Here is a 21,648-nt window from a genome sequence, read left to right as displayed (position 1 = left end):
TGGAGGACTAGTGTGAAAATGGTGGCCTCCCAATCTCCCCCCAGAGGAGCTGAGAACTCAGGGTCCCGCTCCTCAGTGTGCCCCCAGAGAAAAGCAGTCACTCCCGTGTCCCCGGTCTCTGGCCGCACTCCGTGCTCACCCGGCCTGTGATCGAGCGTTTCTCTGTCTGGCACCCGACCCCGTTTGGAGTCTCCAAACCCAGCAGATCCCTGCGATGCGCTTCCGCGCCGCTCCTCCTGGGGGAGGAAGGGGAGTCTCCCCGGATCTGCCGCTTGTTGCGTCCCTGCTGGAGGAGCAGTGGCCCGACTGGGCCGCGGATCACAGTTTATGGCCACCCCAAGCTGAGAGCCCACGTCTTGGCTCCGTCTCTGCATCCGGCTTCCCCGCTCCGATCCCTGGGAGCTCTGCCGCACTCAGGAACCCCTGGTCTTTCTGTGACCTCGAGGGTCCTGAGACCACACTGTCCCGCGAGGGTTCCACCCCCCGCTTAGCCACTGGAGCGATGTCCCTCAGCGGAGCCGACTTCTAAAACATCCGATTTTGTGCTCCGCAGCTCCACCAGTCTCCAGAAGCAGCCGACGGAGGCCCCCTCCCCCGTCGTCTATCCTCCCGAATATCGCCTCGGATTCACTTCTCCGCACGTCCTACCTTCCAGAAAGTGGTCGCTTTTTTGTTCAGAGTGTTGTTAGTATTCTTACCTTCGATCTCCTGTTGAGTTTGTAGGTGTTCAAAATGGTTTGATCCCTATTCAGCTGAATTCCTGAGAGCAGATGAAATTCAGGTCTTCTACTCCTCCGCCATCTTGCTCGGCCCCCTCCCCCTCCGAAAAACTATTTTATACCCACTAGATTAACACACATTTCAAAACATCTGATAATATCGAATGTTGGTGATGATATGGAGCAAATAGAACTCATATTCCCTGCTGAAGAGTGTATAAGATAGACCTACTTTGGAGCACATTTGTCATTTTTTGATGCAGAAAGTATTACCCAACACTTTGCTATCAGCTTTATTCCTATGTGTGTACTCTGGGGGAACTTCTACGCTAGAGCACATGGATTTTTATTATTTTGTTTATAATACTGACTAACTTTAAATAACTCCTATGTTTCAATGAATACAAAGTTGTGACAGATCTGTAAACAGGGATGCTGTCAGAAGGGAAGGAAAATGAGAGAGCGGCATCTATAGAAATCTATATGGATGAATCCCTGAATTACAATATTCTTAAAAAGACAAGTCCCAGAAGAAAAATTACCTTTTCTATAAAGCTTGAAAGTAGGCACAGTTGAGCAATGTCTTATTTAGGATACCTAAAAATAAGAGAATGATAAAAAATTTAGAGTAGTGGTTAGCTCAGTGGAGGTCAAGTTGATTAGGAGAACTTCTGCTGTTTTACTGTGAACATTTTTAAGTGAGATTGGATGCATGGATCTGTCTATCTCTGTATGCATATGTCTTTCTGTCTGTATTTTTGTGAGGGTGTGGAGCGTATTGAGAGGAGTGTCCTGGGAGTGTCAATCATTTTGGTTATATTCTGTTTCTTAAAGATTTATTAGAAGATTCAGGGATGTTCATTTAGGTCTTATACTTCATAACTCAAATATTATATATTTTCTCTTAAAGATATTGAAATTTCATAATTACAAAATAAAATTAAGATGTTGGAAGAATAAATACTATATAGTAAGTAGTCATTGTCTATGGGTAGTGGAATTATGGGGTACCTTCACTTTTTATATTATGCATTTCTAAGTCTTGTATGTCTTTTATAATGAACGTGTTTTTTTTATATTTAGAAAAGGCATTGATGATTATAGAAAGTAAACCCTAATGCAAAATTTTACTAATGTGTTGCTAATAAAGATGGTGATCTTGAGTTATATGCTATCCTATTAAACTGTAATGTCAGACTTAATACTAAAGATACTTGTTATTAAAAATCATTAGACCCAGTATTTTCTTTTCAGATAAGCATCGTTATTTTTCATCAGAAATTTAATGCATCCAAATTTGGGTTAGTGTTTTCTATACTGGTATAATGTATTAGCTAAATTTAGGGCTAGTGATGGCCTTTGAGTGCTCAAAAGACTATTAAAATATACTATGTTGTTACAGATAGAGTAGTATCCACTCGTATGTAATATTACTAAACAATTCCAAAACCACTTACACTAAGTAAAAGTTTGCAAGTTGTGCAACAAATATCCTCTGTCTGCATGACACTTTCATTTTTAGAATTTAATTTTAAAATAACCTATAACCAAATTTAAATGTGTTACTTTGAAAAGTTAGGGTAAAAGAATATAAACATTGTAATTTTTTAAAGAAACAAAATGTAAGTTCTGTGGCTACTAAACCGGAGTCTCTCTGGTTATTTAAAATGTATATTTAAAAAAATTCGTACTAGGTAAAGAATGTTAAATGTATTAGAAATTTATAAATGATATAATTGATCATGAAATATTAGCTTTCTATGATACCAACTTGACACATACTTCTTGTGTTGACAGTTTAGAAGCTTTTGACATATTCGTTTTTTGGTAGAATAAATATGTGTGAGTGTGTGTACATATATATGTGATTAGTCAAATATAACAGTTGTAGAAAAGGTTTTTCTGACATTTATTTTCCTTGTATGACTATACAATTAAAAAAATTGCATGACATTTATTCCCTTTAGAATTTTTTTCTCCAAATGAGTCCTCTAAAAATGTCACTTTGAATTAAAGCAAAATGTTTGGAAGAGATAATTTATTTATGTTCTTGATGTAGATTTCAGTAACATGCTGAGTTTACTCTGGTTGAATTTTTCCTTTATCCCAAAAGAAATTGCTGAAAATATTTAGATTTTGCATTATTAGAAAATGGTGTTAGAATGCATAGAATAAAAGAAAGTGATCCTTTTAATATTCCAAGAAGAGGACTGGATAAGCACTACATGTTTTGTAACTAAACACAGTTCATATTGGGTTCATAAAATCTAAGCGCTTTCTATAGACTTCTCAGCTTAAATGGAGGTATATGCCTTTTTTCTACAGTATGAACAATTGGCTAGATCTCTAGTTCTTGTAGGATTTATGTGTCCTCAATAAGCTCTCCTTGCTTTATAAACTTACTAAATTCCCTCAAAAGAGATAAACTATGATTAATAATATTTGCTTCCAAATACCAGCTTTTCTATGTAAAAAATAATAATTGGCTAAAGTAGTTGTTTATCAACTTTATAAGTTCAAATCAGACACAAATCTCTAGCCTCTTTATATAGATCTTTATTCTCCATTTCTCATTTCCACATCTGCTTCACTAGTAAACTCACAAACCCTCCTAAATTTATGTATTCACTGCTGGGTTTGAACAGCTCTAAGTTGTTTATTTTCTAATGACGATGATCAGTGTTCATTAATTCAACCCTTATTTATTGAACACGAGCCACTGTGATGAGCACTGTTCTTGACATTAGAATATAGCGGTAAGTAAAATAGATAGTCCATGTTCTAACGGAGCTTACATTGTGGGGAAACAAATAGCAACCGGGATCAGTAAATAATTGCAAATTAAAGTATTAAATTCTGTGAATGGAATATAAAGGGTGCTTTAAAATGGGGCTTTGACTGAAACTGGAGATTCACGAAGACCTCTCTAGCATTTGAGAAGTGAAGGACAAGTAGCAGGTAGCCAAGTAAAGGGAAGGGTCAGGAAGTTTCTGCACTTGGTCTGGCTGGTATGTAGTGACAGAGGTGGGAGAGGCTAGCGTTGATGACATGGTGATTTATAGCCCAGGCGAAGGATTTTCCTTTGTGGCCAGCTAAGGATTTTAATTAGAGTAATAATGTGATCAGTTTGTTTTTTAAAGAATCGCTTACTTGGCCGTCACATAGAGAATGATTTACAAGAAGACTAAAGTGGAAGCAAGATGTCCAGATCGGTATCTACAGAGATTCGGGCTAGAAATGATGGCAACTTGGAAGTGAGTGCTATCATCAGAGAGAAAGTTACTTAAAAATAGAAGACATGTGTGTCTGTGTCCCTGGCTTAGAATATTGACTTTGTCCAGTAGAAAAAGAACTAATTACTATAGACGGGGTTAGGTTCTAGATATGGCCAGTAAATTAAATACACACAGGCAGCCTTTATATGGATTAAGGAAGTGATGGGAATCTTAATAAGATAATAGTAAGTTAAACTACAGGAGTGTGGCAGTAACACTCCACTGTTTTGATTAACCCTCTAATAGAATTTTCATTTAAATCACTTGAAAAGATGAATGATGGACTCTGGGAAAATTCAGTTTTGATTTGAAATCAGAATTCTTTTCTTACTGAATGGTAAGGAAATCCCTGTAATTTGGTAAGAATTCTCCACTTCCTGTTCTTTTCATTCTCCCTTGGCGGTTATCATGCTTCCACCACTTTTGGGAGTTTTGGGAGTGGGGGATTCTTCAGCTTTATATGTGTTGCTACACATGAATTCATTTGTCAAACTCTGCATCTAACATTTATGGACGTATTTTTCATACCACAAAGTTGACAGAGTCATGCTGTCTTGCCGAGGAGAACGTGCTGTATCATTAATGGCTATCACACAGTACTTTATGGTGTCTGAATTGTGTTTGAATGGATTCACTTAAAAAATACCAGTTCACTTTTTGGATTCTACTAGCTCTCTTAAATAGCCTAAAAAAATTATTAACAGAACAAGTATAGGTGTATCATGTACTGTCTCAATAGGTTGATGACACTTGCATGGACAGTAGTCTTAAAAATTAATTCCACAGTGCCACACATTAGATGCAGATTGTATTTCTCTTTAGCACCTTTCAGCTCTCAGACAGAATAGTTATTGCATATTTGAGCTTTAAAAACTTATTTATCAATCAGCAGCTATTTATATCCCTAGCACTCTGTTAGGCTGACAGGAAGATAGTGATTCAGGGTCACAGTTTGGCTGATTATTGGTCTTTAAATAATAGTGAAATAATATTATGTTTGCATGTGTATCTATTTGATAATTGCATGTGCAACTTTTTCCACTTTGCTTGTTCAGTGAAGAATGGAAACATACGTGAGTTTTAATCAGGGTCCTGACAGTGTTTACCCGAGTGATGGGAGATAGTGGGAATCCAAGAATTTGAGAACTTGAAAGTATCTAAGATATGTTTAAATCAGTTATTTTATTTATTAGGGAAGTGAGACCCTGAAAAGTAAGTAACCTCCCCAAGGTCACACAGCTAATTACTAACAACTATTCTCTGTTTTCTAGTTTGATTTTAGTGTTTTGTATGGCAGAGAAAACTTCTAATAATAAGGAAGGAGCATTTATTGAACTAATGCTTATCATGAGAATTTTTAATAACATGTTTTATTTTCAGATGTTCATAAACCATGTTTACAGTCAAGAAATACTTAATGCTCATATAGCCACCATTTAAATCAAGAAATAGAATGTTTGGCACCCAAAAGGCCTAGTACCCCATTCTACCATGTCACCACCTCCCTTACTACCTTCTTTCTTACCTCCAGAGGTAACAGCATCCTAACCTTTATTGTAATTATTTCTTTGTTTTATATATACATATATATATACACTCCTAAATGTTATAGTTTTGTCTAATTTTTGGACTGTTTAGAAGCCAAACCGTACTATGTGGGCTCTCTTGTATATTGTCTTTCTTCACTATTATATCTTTAAGACTCATCCATGTTATTGTACATACCTGTGCTTAGCTCATTTTCATTGCTGTATAAAATCCCATTATGTGGATATATTACTGTGTGTTCTATTATTGATAGACATTGGGGGTGTTTTCAGCTTGGAGCTGCTGTGAATGTTCTTGTGCATAGAGCTTGATGCACATATACAAGAGTTCCTCTCAATATATACCTAGACATGAACTAGATGGGTCATGGGTTAAGCACAATTTCAGTTTTACTAGATTGAACCAAATTGTTATAAAGTGATTTTAACTGTTTTACGTTCCCACCAGCAGTGTATGGCTGTTGATCTTTCTAACATTTGGTAATGTCAGTGTTCTAAATTTTTTGCCCATCTGATGAATGTATAGTAGCTTCTCATTTTGTTTTAGTTTTTGTGTTTATTAATGTGGTTGAACACTTTTTTATATGTTTATTGGCCACTTAGATGTTCTCTTTGTTGAATTGTGTGTTAATATCTCTTAGCCATTTTTTTTTCAGCTTTTTGACTTTTTTCTTAGTGGTTTCTAGGAGTTCTTTATGAATTCTGGATCTGAGCCATTTGGCAATTGTATACATCATGAATATATTGTCTTTTCACTCTTTTTATACTGTGTCTTGGTAAATGGAATTTTAGATTTTAATGTTGTTGAATTTCTCAGTTCTTTTTTTTCATGATTAGTGTTTTTTTGTGCTATAACATTCATTCTTACCACTCTCTCATATTCTCTTATGTTACCTTTTAAAAGTTTGCAGTTTTATCTTTTACGTTTGTATTTAATCTACCTGTAATTGATTTTTGTGTTTGGTGTGAGCTATGGGTCTAATTTCATTTTTTTCTCCCATATGGCTGCCTGGATTATTGCACATTTATTGTCCCAACACCACTCACTGAAGATGCCAGAGTAAAACTCATTGCATTGGGTTGCCCCCTCTGTCATATATCACCTGTGCACCTATGTGAGAATCGATGTCTAGGCTTTCAGTTCTTTTCCATTGTTTTATACATCTCTTTGCCGACTCCACACTGTTAATTAGTGTTGCTTTACACTCAGTCTAACTGATAGAGCAAGTTCTTCTACTGGGTTCTTCCAGAATATCTTGGTACTTTTCCCCTTTGCATTAACATATAATTTCAGAATCAGCTTTACGAAAACACATAAAAAACCTCTTAAGATTTGTATTGAGCTTATATTCACTCATAAGTCAGATTTTGAGAATTAGCATCTCTACAGTATTTAGTTTTCCATCCTGTGAACATAGCGTGTCTCCTTTTAGTTAGTTTGTTGCCGTGTTGCTCAATAAAATATAGACTGTAATAAGACAGTGGTATATAGATATTTAAAATTCTACATATTTGGTTCAGTTGTACACAAAAAGTCAAATAATTAGTTATAAATATGCCCAGGTCTTAGAAGCTCTGATACTCTGCAAGCCATAATTTCTTACTATTTAGGTATACTGTTCTTTGTATTGTTCACAGGAACATAGCAACCTGTTGTTAACCTACTTTTTTTTACGTCTGTCTGCACTGTGGTAAAGTCAATTAAACATTACTGATAAGTCACACACATGAAGAGGTATAGGAAGATGAGAAAATATGTAGAAAGCATTAGGTAGATAAAATAATCATGCAAGTTCATGCAAGAAATGAAAATTTTTTCTTTTAAAAGTGATTTTCAAAAATGCTTACAAATTATAGATCTATCTTTTGTTTATATAATGTGTGGGGATGTTTTAAAGAAATCTCTAAAGATATGGATACAAGATCTAATTATTTTGCTGATGATGGCACTTTTTAATGATGCTCAGATCACATACTTCAAAGGTGAAAGAGTAAAAACCTAGTATTTTCCTTGTCTATAAATAATAAATTGAGTGAAAATATTTTTCTTTTTTTTTTTTTTACAGGCTTCTAACTAGGAATATTTTATTTACCTGGCAAAGTGACTTGTACTTTTCTTGTATTCAGTAAAACCTCTTTCTAAGACTACTTTTTCTCTACCTATTGTAAAAGTTGACTTCTGGCTCTGGCCTAAATTCCATCTCATTCCACACCCTTGGCCAGGCTGTTCATCTGGCTGTATAGCAGTAAATCGGAGAGCTTCACACCTGTTCATTAGATTGTGAAGAAAGCATTGTGAATCACCACCACCACCATCCAGATTCACATCAGCAGCATCAATACAACCACCCTCCTCACCCTCTTGGCCTGTAGGGACTGCTTACTGTGGGGCACACGTTGCTAAACACTTCATAGAGACTAGCTCCTTAAAGCACAGTCATCCCCTGAAGTTGTTAATGTTTTAGGCTCCGAGAGTTCAAGAAACCTTTTGGAGGTCATACAGCTATTATGTAGATTTAAATTTAGGTGTGTCTAACTCCCCATCTCATGCTTTTAGTTGTGCCTTCGGCCTCCCAATTCATACACACTATTTTAATTCAAAGTTACAGAAGAAGCAAATGTTTTTAATCAGTAAAATGCACAACTCAGTAAATTTTAAAATAAAAGTCTTAGGTGGCAAACAAACTTATGAAGTAATAGTATAATATGTGCTTTATTTCACACGTAGGCTAATTTATGATTCATTTCTCTATAGCCATTTACCAAGCTGTGATGGCTTTTGAAACAGATAGAACTGCTAATTGTTAAATGAAGTTTATCTTTGGTGAAAAACGTTTGACTAGCAAGGCATTCTAAAATTGATTATTATTTAGGTAAGACTAGTTCATTTGTCAATTTCTCATTTCCTGAATAAGTTTCTGATTTAAGATTCTTGATAAAGGATATAAACTGATAGAAACCTAATATGCAAGAATGCATATCTGTAAGCGTATTTAAGTTGGACATTTTGAGTTTCAGTGGATATTACAAAAGTTAGTTTCTATAGCACTTGTTCAACAGAGACTTGTCTTTAGTAACCGCTATTGGAAAAAAATAGGAATTGGGACAGCAGAAAGTAATGCAAAGACTTGTAATCTATAGTGATTTTCTTTTTTGGCATTGTTGCATGGCATAAAGTTTTGTTAATTTACCAAAATCACTTTAAAGTTATTATCGCCAATAATCTTAAGGAATTTTTGTTTTCATGCCTCCATTAATTCTGTTTTTTAAAAAGGAGGCTTAGAAATTCAAAAAAAATTTTGTTTTATTTAAGTATGAGAGATTATTATATTTCAGTATTATTTTAAACTTTAGGATAATTCTGTGAATTCAAAAAGTTTTGAAAAATAGTCACACCTAAGAACAAGGAGACCTAAAGATTACTTCCAATTCTGTAATCCCATGAATCTTTGTGTTTGTACTTTGCTTCTGGATATATTTCCATACTCTCAGTTCCCAGTGACTTCAGATATGGCTAAATTGGGAGGTTAGTGAAAGACAGTGGTAGATTAAATATTTTTGTTAACAAGATAAACCAGTGATCAAGATATTTGGCTAAATATTTCACTCAAGAGAATTTTAATTTTGTATCATTTAGAGTTGCTTAAAATTGAACTTTGTAAGTGCTTAATTTTTAGGCTTATCAATTGCATATTTGCGTTTTTTAGAAAGTTTTTGTATTTTGAAGAATTAACACATAACTTTATTTCTCCTTTTGATGTATAACAAAGTGCTAAATTTCAAACCAAATCTATTCTACAAGTGTGGTGGTTTTTTTGTTTTGAAAATTTTGGAAATAGGTTTTCCCAAAGAAGTTCTGTTGTGAAATGACGTTTCTCAGGCCAACTCAGAAAAAAAAAAAAACTTGAACAATCAAGTATTTAGGAAGTAGCACTAATATTACCATTTTATCTATAGCTAATGCCCATTTCAATTTTATTTTCATCAAATTTTCTAAGTTTTAACATTAGTCCTGGAATTTGATGAGCACTGGGTGTTATATGCGACTGATGAATTATTGAACACTGCATCTGAAACTAATGATGTACTATATATTGGCTAATTCAATTTAAATAAAAAAACAAAAGAAAGAATTTTGCAGGCTTCAGAGTGTGGCAGGGTTGGAGCAAGGCATGGATGCTGTTATTTATGAGTAACTTTCATACTTGTATAGGAGAAGACCCTTTCTTTTATATCATTATTTTAAAACCATGTTCAGAAGAACCCTAAAATTCTTGAGGGGTGCCTCAGTTTTGCTTTCCGCAAGAATAGCTTTGTTTTTATTTGTTTCATGTGTTGAGGTTTGCCTAACCTTTAATTATTAGCTCGGTGATAGAGTTCCGCTCTTTGAATAAGACTTTATAGAGTCATGTGTCTGCTTTTCCATACCTGATTTTAGAACCTTGAGTTAGTTACTTCACCCTCTGAGCTTTCGTTTTGTCCTCAGTACAATGGAGATCATAACAGTACTTACTTCATAGGGTCCCTGTGAGTATTAAAAGTGACAATATGTGTGCATTATCTGGAAGGGCATTTAGTGTCCAGTAAGTGCATGAAAGTTTGAACATAAGTGGCTAAGTCTGTGTTAGAACTGGCAACTGTCTGATGCCAAAGTTAGACTCTTACCACTATTAAATCATACTGTTGAATTAAACTGAGGGAATGAAAGGAATGAAGGGGATTGAAAAATTGAGGCAAGGAGAAAAGATCTAGTGCCTCTCTTTCAGAGGTTCGCTCGCAGGGTCAGATGATGAATCTTGCTTCTGGAAGGTCATAGAAGAAAGGCTGCTGAAGAAAGGAGGGTTTTTATGTGTGTCTTCCAGTGGTGAAGACTTCAGGATGCTACTAAAAGGGAGTTTATTTCAGCCTATTCTAGACTAGAGTTGTTTCAGGAAACAACTGTAAAATAGATTGCTTTTCCTAGAAACCTGTAACAAGGAGCCTGATCAAGTGATTAGAAAGTCTTGTGATTCTTAATAATTGAGAAGCACAATAGTTTTATATATATCATTATATAATGAAACTTGGCTTAAAATAGCCCAAGTACAGGTAACAAGTAATCACAATCAAATTATAAAAATAAAACATTTGTGGGACCTGGAGGTATGTATTAAAATTTTAATTTTGAGGTCTTTTTTTTAGTTTATTTTGTTTGACCAAAGAATTAACTAATTTATATTACAGTAAATTATTTAAAAATGCTTATATTATGCAGACAAGACATGGCATATTCTTGCCTTGCATATTTACTTATTTTGTGGCCCTAAACGCCGTTACTAAACCACTGTACATGCTATGTCATCCAGATTTTTAATGGCATGTCACTTGTGACAAAAACAGCTAAAGATATGCTAGAAAGGAGACATTCAAAAAAGCCCCTTTTAATGGAATCTAACAGCGATCATCATATCAGACTATTACCTGGTATTCTTGTATGTTAAAGATATGTTTAAGATTTAATGGAAGAGAAGAAATGAAGTTCACCTTATAACAAAAGAGTTTCCAGGAATTCAAATTTTAGCCAATTCAGAGAATCATTGGAATCTGATGCTAAATCTAGAAATAAGACCTGGAAGTTGGCTGTTTCTAAAATGGGAGTTTATGTTATAGGCTCACAATTCATACCAGTAGAATTCTAAACCAACCACTGATTTTCCTGTTCCTAAAGAAGTTACATCAAGAGCAGTCAAACAAACTCAAAGAGAACCAGCTTCCAAAGAGATCAAAATTACTGAAGCATTCTTTGAGTCATCATGACTTCTAATATTTGGAAATTAAGTTTCTATATAATAATTATATGTCAGTATTATAACAGTTACATGATATATTAATTATGATATATAATTATATTAATGCTATATATTATATATAATCTTAGGATTGATTGCTAAAAGGTTTTAACAGCATCAGGTCCATCTATATGATTTTTATAGGTGAGAAGGAACTGAGAAATGAAAGGACTGGAGTGAGATTAATTGATTAGCTATTGTCAGGTTTGATATAATAACCCTGGTCTTTCAATAGAGCCTCATACTTTAGTCAGATATTAATTTTTTCTTTTATTAGAATGGTTATTTTTGCCTTGGATTTTCCTGAACTTTTAAGACAAGGCACTTTCTGACAAATTATTTATTATGATGCTTGCGACTTCTCAAGAAGATGGATCAACAGGATTTCTTTTTGTTCTTGCTCATTTACTCACTGAATCAGAAGTGATGAAGGTGATACAGCACAAAAACATAATAGAAGATCGCATTAACATGCTCTAAGAACATGTATGTTGATAATATGACAGGTCTTAGTTATTTACACCTTTAGTATATCTGGTTACTGGATAAATCCTGGAGAGATGATTTGTGAAGGACATTCTGAAGTCTTCTAACATTTGGTAAATTTCAAAGTTTTGAGATTTCATACAGCCTTGTCGGCCACAGTAAGAAGTAAAACTCCTCACTGAAATATCAAACTTCTTTTTTATTTTTTAAATATTATTTTATTTGTCTTTTTAAAATCTTCTTTTTAAAAATCAAATTTGTATCGGGGCGCCTGGGTGGCACAGTTGGTTAAGCCTCTGACTCTTGTTTTCAGCTCATGTCATGATCTCAGTGTTGTGAGATCGGGCCCTGAGTTTTAGCTGTAATCAGATATTTATTATCAGTTCCTCCAGTGATGGACTTGAGTGCTGAAAGCAGTAGCTGGTTGTACCCTTTTTCTAGTTGACCTGATGCCATATCAAAGCTGTTAGTAATTACAGTTAATCAACATTATGAATTATTCTTACAGTTATGTAATTGTAGGCTTTCTTTTTATCATTACACGTTTCTGAACCATTTTCCTCCATCTCTTTCCCTCCCTGCAACTATATCCATCTTTTACATTGGTGGAAATGCAGAATAATTTTAATATGATTATTTCTAAAACATTATTAAATATGCTTTAAAGGATGTTTTCCAAACCTACGTACATCCCATAGTAAATCTTTTATGATGCCTTTACTCCCTTCCTGTCTCTCCCGTCCTCCCCTCCCCCCACCTCCTTCCTCTTTCTGAGGATAGAAAGGATACAAGTTGTAGGGAATTCTTTAAACAAAATGCATTCAGAGTGGAAGAACCATATTTCTCATCATGGGGGACTGCATAAGAAACAAAGGAAGAGGGGCGCGCCCGGGTGGCTCAGTCGTTAAGCGTCTGCCTTCGGCTCAGGTCGTGATCCCAGGTCCTGGAATCCAGCCCCGCATCGGGCTCCTGGCTCAGCGGGGAGCCTGCCCCTCCCCCTGCCTGTGTGCTCTCTCTGGCAAATAAATAATTAAAATCTTAAAAAAAAAAAAGAAAGGAAGAAGGGGACTGAGGGGCAAGGTTCCATGGATGGGAGAGTTTTAATGCTTTTAAAGGAATGAGGGACTCATGGAACTTCAGAGATATTAGAAAATGAGAGAGAACACCTGATTTCATTAAGTTGCTATGTGTTAAGACTTAGACACCACTACTTCATTCCACTTGCTTACATATTTATGAATAAAAACTGAAATTCTCATCTACCCACACATTTTTAAATGTGATACTATAAAGACTGTGGACTAGGAATATGGCTTTATGAGTATAAGATCACTTGAGTGTCATTTAATTAAAATAAGAATCAGGAGGCCAGAATGTTGACATTTGTTTTTCTATTGCCTTTCTCATATCCAACTTGGTGCCATTTAGCAGGTCTCAATCACTTGCCCCCATACAGACATACACCTGTCAGTTTATATTAAGAAATGATGGAAGACTAAACCATTAAAAAACAAACAAAAAACCAACTGTCAATTCTCCAAAGGGATTAAATTCTGTTCACTTCTACTGCAATGTCTGAGGGTTTCCTTTGCTCCATATTCTCTCCATTTGGTGGTGGTAGTCTTTTTGATTTTAACTGTTCTAGGGAGTGTGAAATGTTATCTCATTGTGATTTTAATTTGCATTCAGTCATGTTAAGCACTCTTATATGTGCCTGTTTGCCTTTCTTATATTTTCTTCTGTGAGGTGTCTTTTCATGCTTGTGCCCTCTGGGAAGGGGTTATTAGTCTTTGTACTTATGATGTGTAGGAATTTGCATGTATTCTGCATATATTTTCAATGTCAGATATATGTGTAACTGTCCTCTTTGACTAACAGTAACAATAACTGAAGGATATTATGTATGGAAGATATTGACACATTTAGTATATTTTTTAAAGATTTATTTAGAGAGAGAGAGAGACAGTGTGAGTGGGGTGGGAGGGAGGGGCAGAAGGAGGGGGAGAGAGAGAATCTCAAGCAGACTCCCTGCTGAGCGTGGAGCCCAACATGGGGCTCAATCTCATGATCCTAAGATCATGACCTGAGCCGAAATCAGGAGCTGGATGCTTACCCGACTGAGCCATTGAGCATGCCCCAGTACATTTAATACTTCTAAACTGGCAATTTTGGAAGGAAGTTAGCAGTTAAAACACAGACTTTATAACTTTAAATTTAAAACAAAAATTACATTCTGTTATTATGTTTCAGGTGCAGTTAAAAACGAGCATTTCTAGCCAGTATGTAATTCGGACGCAACCAACTAATAGGTGCCTTTCTACACTGGAATGTGCAGCTGTGGCTCTTTCCATTTTGGAGAAAAATAATTACATACAAGAGGTATGTCTTTGGAAGGTTATATAGTTTTTGAAAGTGAGCAGTTTGGTTAGATTTTTATCTAGAAAATTTAGAAATGCATAGCTTGTTAAATTTGCAGCTCAGGTGTCAAATTGAATGTATCTGTGATAGAAATTTGTGTACATTTATAACCTTCTTTCCCCCTCTGGCATTTTTCTGTGTTAGTTTAGCATCCAGATTGCATTATTTAAATATTCATTCTAAGCTGTGCAAACAGCATTTGTAATAAGCTAAATTGCTTTTAAGTAGCACAACATTAAATACAGGGTTTTTTGGTTAGATTTTTCTTTTATTATTTTGTATTTCTCTTTTAGCATTTTGTGTTTTCTTGTACACAGCTTTTTTCTTTTTAATTAAAAGAATATTTTACAACTTTTTTTTTTGCATTGGTGCTTTTATTTGAGAAGGTGTACCAACTTTATGTTTATCTTAGTCACCACTTGGTTTGGAGTATAAAAAAGATAATTTTTTTGAGAAAAAACGCCTGCAGAATATGAAAAGGTTATAATCTGCAATCATCATTTTAATTTCCATGAAAGCCTGATGATTTCATATATAATTAATAATCATCAGTAAAGAATAGTGTTCATTGAGCTCACAAACATCTCTGTCTTTTGGAACATGTAGGAAACTTAGCACTTAAGGCAAAAGAAAAAAGAACCAAAGACGTCCAGAGCAGGGAGAGTTAAAGAATGCCAGAGGCAAGCCTTGAATTACCTTTACCCTCTCCCCCTACCCTAAGCTATGGGAAATGTCAGAGTTGGTGGCTTTTCTTCTTTTGAAAGAAGTGGGCTTTAATGAGTAGGCTTTTTTGTGTGTGTATCTGTGTAAGCAAACTTCGTTTTGGGTCTAGGCAATTTCTCTTTCTCTGTTCTCTCTCCTTTGAGAAGGAAGAAAATTTCTTCAGGGACCATACATTTTTCTCCCAAATGACCAGAGAGTGTTTTCTGACTTTTCTCTTTCTGCTCTAACCTTATCACCTGTTCCTATGTATCTAGCTATCAACATAGCACTTTATATACCCCTGTACTTATTTTTCTATTTTGTTTATATGTTCTTGAGCAAAAGTAATATATTATTTTTAGGCATCTTAAAAGAAAGATGAAACTGAGCACTATTATTTAAACTTGCTTTCTGTACAGTCTCTGTATTTTCCTTTTCGTTGATTTAAAACTCAGTGATCAGCTGACATCAGACCAAGGACCCATTAAAAGCTCAAATCTTGAGGGAAAAATGTAATATTCTTTGGCTGTGGATTTGAAACTTTATTTCCTTTCCTTCTTTGGGGTTCTGAAAAGAACCGTCTATGGACCTACATCTCTTGTTTCTACATTGGAATTGGATCTTTACTTCAATTCTGAACAGAAGCTTTAACATTGGTAGTGGTGGTGATTTAATAATGTTGTTGTAATACAATAGGGCTAGGGGTTTTGATCATTTTTGTACTGCTGCTGCCAATGATCCTACTGCTCCTTCCTTTCAGTTTCATAAGATACGTGATTCTGGTATTAGTTAATGTACCATTCCAGCAGGAAGCTTATCGTGTGCTCTGAGTATAATATCCAACAACAGGCAAAGTTCAAGATACAGAATGGCGACAGGATCCAGCCTGTCTTCAGCTTTTGTTATTGTTGTCTGTGGGTCAAATGGCACACGAAATCCCAAAGTAATAGTGAGGTCCTACAGTTCTCTTTCTGTTTGCTTTGATCACCAGGAGTAGTCATACTTCACTGGCCAGGAGATGAAAAAGTGTGTTTGACAATGTGTGATTTGGGAGGTGCTGATAAGATTCTTGGCTGGAGCTTGAGCAGAAGAAATGCATAGTGGAACATCCCAAGTTGCTTATTATTATAGCTGGCAAAAAAAAGTGAGCTTTCTCAGTGGGGGAATCTCAAGTCCAGCCTGTTCGAATCTAGCTACAATTAAAAAAAAATATATCCGTTCAGTCCCTTGAGAAATATGATTACCGTCTGTTCTGAATGTGTTTTCTCTCTTTCCTGAGGAGGAAAGCTATGACATACATGTTTCCCCCAGTAACCCTTTATTAGGGGCCTGCTAATGAAACGGTAAGGCAATGGGGGCAGAGTAGCAGTTTTTCATCTGGCTTTATTCTATCCAGGTAGGTAGGGCTCCTCAAAATAAAGAACTTGGCATGGAATAGCCTTCTTAGTCTGCTGATTCATCCTTGTCCTTTATGAAAAAAGCTAAAAGCTAGCAGCTTTTCAAACACTCACTGTAGCTCAGGGTGAGCTTTGAAGCAGGTTTGAATTAAACCTCGTCACTTATCATCATCACTTTTTGCCCGTGAGCAATTCATATAATCTCCTTGTTCATGTTTACTTATCTATAATGTACCAAAAATAGTTACCTCTTAGTACTATTGTGAGAATTGAGTGGAATAATGTGTGTTAATTGCCTGACACCAGGAACTCAAGGAGAATTAATCCCCTTGTTCTTCCTTGTCTCCCCAATTCTTGCCAATAAATTGACAAAAATTTTGAACTGAAGATTGGTGATTTTCATTCAGCTATTGTAATATTTACCAGGGCTTTTCACACCTTGGAAGTCTTGAGCTTAGGGATCTTTTTTATAATAGAATCTTTTCTCCTTAGGAAGTTTATCTTATGAGCCTGAATAGGTAGATGGGGTAAGGCTTTGTGCAGAGCCTCAGTGCCTTAGCTCTCTGCTCGACAACAGGAGCTGGTCAGTAAGGGTCCCTTGAGAACTGTCACTTTATACGTGCAGACAAAGGATTTACAAAATACTGATTTCCCCCCAAATAAACTTTTAGAAATGAACTTATTTTGAAAGTGGAAGATTTTGGATTTTCATTGTTCCTCTGAACCAGTCTGTTTCTCCTATAGCTTCACATTGCCTCAAATATGATGTTGTTAGTTTATACAGAAGCATTGTCATTTATTATCATGTGGTGTGCTTATCTCCTTAGTGTAACCTAATAATGACCCTTTAAGGCTGACATTATTCCCCTCAGAAAATGGCAAGGCGAAGTTGTATGACTTATCTGGGAACACAGGCTAGTAATGATTACACCAGTCAAGGTAGGCCAGATGCGGCTGCAGAGTCAGAGTGGCGTAACACGACAGAGGTTTACGCGCCTGTCACACTGGCTGTGCTGTGGGGTCGCCGGGGGTGGGGTGGCGTGGGCGTGGGCATGGGTTGTGCTTGCTGCTGTCACTTAGGGGCCCAGGCTGGTGGAGGCACGATCTAGATATGTCATTCTCCCTTCATCAAGGGAGGTGGTGAATCATACATTCTTTTAAAGCTTCTGTCCAGAGGTGACACACAGTATTCATGCTCACATTTCAGTAACCAAAGCAAGTGATACGGCCATACCTAATCTCAGAGATGGAGGACTGGCGTATCTGTGAACAGCCCTACTGAGTACCACAGAGATGAGGTGGGGATCTAATCTAGGTCTGTCTCCACAACTCATTCTCTTAATTACCTCAGGAAACTGATAGAATCTTATTTTCAGGAGGTAAACATTGGAGACCCTTACCAAACATTGGAGTATTCTGTCCATCAGGAATCTAATAAATGTCATACATAGCAATGGAAACTTCCATTGTCTCAGTCTGTATATAGTCCTAGGTATGTTTTCTAGGGACGATGTTTCAGGATCCAGTCAGTCTGTGTTGACTCTGTAAAGAAATACATAGTTATTTCCACATTCCCTCTCTTATTTGAAGATGTTAAAAGAAATCATGATAGCATATATAAGGGGCTTTCTATAATAATGGTGTGCAGAGTTTTTCCAAGAAGTTTGTCTCTCCCATTGGTGTGTGTCAGGGATTACATTTGGTTGCATATAACAGAGTGGTTACTGTGGTGGCTAAACAGTGTATATATACTGGCTGGTTTGTCTCCTGGATGTAAGAAATGCTGAGGTGAGCAGCCCAGGGCTAGGGATGTCTTCTATCTTTCTGTCCATCATCAGATGTGATTGCATTGTAGTCACATGATGGTTGTCCCACCTCTAACAGTCCTATTCCAGGCAAGAAGAAAGTGCAGAAGCTTCTGCCTCCTGAGTCTGTCCCATTGTAAAGAGTATCTCTGGAAGCCCCACACAAGAACCTCCACATATATATCATTATATGGACCGTGTCAGTAGCCAGTTAACAATCCTAGCTGGATACACTGCCACCTTGAATAACATTTTGGATTTTTTTTTTTTAATAAGGAAGAAAAGAATAAATACAGAGAAGGAGATGCTGGTGACAGTGTCTAAGAGTTTGGTGTCAAACTAGAGCTGATGTTAAGCTCTGCTGCCACTCATGTTGTGTATAGGGGAGAATACATTTTCACATAGACGTGAAATTTTGGTAGTTAAATCTGTCAGTTTTTTCCTTTGTCCCTTTTATTTCTAAAAAAACAGTTTGCTTACTCAAGTTTGCAGTTGTTATTTGAAAGATTTAGGTCAGGGGTCTCAGGCCCAAGGAAATATGTTTTGAACATGTGGCAGAGTGGGAAATTTTTTTTTTTTAATTTTTGAACTTGAAAAACTTCAGGTTGGCTTGTGCTCTAGTTGTGTTTTAACCTCCACCGTTCTTTGTTATCATATGGGTCTACTCACTGTACATGTTTATGTTATATGACTGGCCCTGTAAGTATTTGGATTTAGACAGGTACGTATATAGTTAGAATTATTTCAAATGCACCAAAACCGGGATATCTCACTTGTATGTGGTCCCGGGACCAATGTGAGAGAATTAGTAAACTTCTTACCCATTGCCGCCATCATCTGATTGTTCTCAGGCAGCAGGAAACGTGCCTCATTCTGTGACTGAAACTGAATTAAGGGCACCTAGTGGCTCAGTCGGTTGATTTTGGCTCAGGTCATGATCCCAGGGTCATGGGATCAAGTCCCACATCGTCGGGCTCCCTGATCATTGGGGAGTCTGCTTCTCCCTCTCTCTCCGTTCCTCCCTCACTTGCGCTCTCCTCTTTCTCTCTCTCAAATAAATAAATAAATAAATAAAATCTTTAAAAAAAAGAAACTGAATTAACTAATTTGTATCTAGATCTCTTGTACTCTGCTACATATTATAATGCAAGTTTTTTGAGGTGTTTGAATATGTTAATGTATAAAACTAAATTTGGACTTTATCATCTCTGTGGAAAATTAGCTACTTGTGTCTTTTTACTGGAATTCCTTAGCACTATGTAAGGTGTGAATTAAAAGAAATTTATATTTAGAAATCATCACATATTTAGTAGAGTGTCTATTACTTTTCATAGTTAAAAGCCAATAATAGTGAAAAGAAACATAATAATCCCTGTTTCTGAAGAGAAAACTAGGTACAATGTCATGATTTGTTACACTCTTCTAGTATCTTTTTTTATCTTCACAGACTTTGCTTCGTCCTCTTCAAGCTTTATGCTCTTTCCAGCTTCAGCACGGTGCTCAAATTCGCCTCAGCAAGGAACACCTTCTGAAAAATGGATTATATCCTAAGCCAATGCCAAAGAACAAACGCAAACTCAGGAAAATGGAACTGCTAATGAACAGTGTTAAAATTTAGTACACTTGTTTTGTGGTGCTAGTTACGTTGTCTTCCGCTGACAAGACCAGGTTGAGTTTTCAGAAAATTTAAGTCTGTGGGTTTTTGACTGTTTAAAGAATGAGAGTTGCATACTAAACTTGCCCAGAAGAAGGAAGTAAACCAAATAGCCATAAAAAAGCAAACAAAAAAACAAAATTTCACTGACTCCGTTAAAAGCAAGGTTTCATAGTGTGTTTGTTTTAAAAAATGTGCCTCTAATACATTTTTTTCAGATCCATTCTTTGAAATGTGATTAATTGTTGAGTGAGGTTAGAAGTTCTTTTTTTATAAAATAGAAAGAAATTTTTGTACCTGATTGGGGCAGTATTGTTTTCATTAATGTTTATAGATAGTTAGGTGTAGACCTATAATTGAGGGCACTTACGTCAAGACGCAATCTTGAACATAAACTTTATAGTTTGTAATAAGTAACAAAAATAATGATCATCAAGTAGTTTAGATTGAGTTAATTTATTTCATAGGATACAATAATAGAATAAGGAAACTAAATATATTCTTTAGGGACTAAACTTGAACTCAGCTTTATGATTTAAGTGTTTTATTAATTGCCCGAATTTTTTGGTATTAAGGTATAATTGGAATATAAGATTATATTAGTTTCAGGTGTACACCATAATGATTCAGTCTTTATATACATTGCAAAATAATCATCACATGATCAGTCTAGTTAACATCCCTCACCATACATATTTACAAAATTTTTTTCTTGTAATGAGAACTTTTAAGATATACTTTCTTAGCAACTTTCCAATATGCAGTATTTGCAATTTTGCAGAATTATGGGCTATAGTCACTGTATTTTATATTACATCGCATGACATTTATTTTATAACTGGTAGTTTGTTCCTTTTGACCCCATTCACCCATTTGCGCACCATTCACCCTCTGCCTCCAGCAACCACCAGTCTGTACTCTGTATCTATGAGCTTTTTTGTTCTTTGTTGTTTTTAAAGATTCTACATAAAAATGATATCAAATGATATTTATCTTTCTCTTTGTGACTTATTTCACTGAGCATTAGGCCCTCCAGGTCCATCCATGTTGTCACAAATGGCAAGATTTCATTCTTTTTTTATGGCTGAATTATATATATATATATATATCACATTTTCTTTATTCATCCACTGATAGCTGTTTAGGTTATTTCCATATCTTGGTTATTGTAAATAATGCTGCACTGAGCATAGAGGCGCATCCTTTCAAGTTAGTCTTTTTGTTTTCTTTGGCTAAATATCCAGAGATGGAATTACTAGATCATATGATAGTTCTATTTTTTACTTTTTGAGGAACCTCCATACTGTTTTCCACAGTAGCTGCGCTACTTTGCATTCCCGCCCACAGTGCCTGAGGGTTTCCCTTTCTCCACATTTTCCGTGTCAGCCCTTGTTACTTCTTGTCTTTTTTTGACACTAGCCGTTCTGACAAGTGTGAGGTGATATCTCTTTCTGGTTTTGATTTGTATTTCCCTGATGATGAGTGGTAGTGATCATCTTCTCATGTACCTGTTGGCCATCTGGATGTCTTTAGAAAAATGTCTATTCGGATCCTCTGCACATTTTGGTGTTGTTTTTTTTTTTTGACCATTTTTTAAATCAAATTGTTTGTGGTTTTTGTTTTTGTTTTCTATTGAATTATATGAGTTCCTTATATATTTTTGTTATTAACCCCTTATCTGATATCTGATTTGCAGATATTTTCTCCCATTCCATAGGTTGCCTTTTCATTTTGTTGATGGTTTCCTTTGTTGTGCAGAAGCTTTTTAGTTTGATGTAGTCCCACTTGTTTATTTTTACTTTTGTTGCTTGTGTTTT

The 21,648-nt window shown here is 35.8% G+C and overlaps 1 protein-coding gene across 3 annotated transcripts in view; it reads left to right on the top strand.

Moving 5' to 3' along the window:
- DTWD2 (DTW domain containing 2) overlaps positions 1-20,819 on the top strand; it is a 107,130-nt gene extending 86,311 nt beyond the window's left edge. For 2 of the 3 annotated variants that reach the window (XM_027605922.2, XM_027605926.2), the window contains exons 5-6: positions 14,106-14,234; positions 19,625-20,819. In XM_027605922.2, coding sequence (XP_027461723.1) covers positions 14,106-14,234; positions 19,625-19,795 — 300 coding nt within the window. In that variant the 3' untranslated portion in view covers positions 19,796-20,819. The remainder of the gene's footprint in view (positions 1-14,105; positions 14,235-19,624) is intronic. The other variant, XM_027605923.2, reaches the window with a different exon arrangement.
- Positions 20,820-21,648: the final 829 nt, after the last annotated feature.

Source organism: Zalophus californianus, chromosome 5 (genome assembly GCF_009762305.2).
Source record: "Zalophus californianus isolate mZalCal1 chromosome 5, mZalCal1.pri.v2, whole genome shotgun sequence".
In the NCBI taxonomy this organism is placed as follows: domain Eukaryota; kingdom Metazoa; phylum Chordata; class Mammalia; order Carnivora; family Otariidae; genus Zalophus; species Zalophus californianus.
Note: the sequence above shows the minus strand (reverse complement) of the source record. Positions and strands in the feature narration are given on the sequence as shown.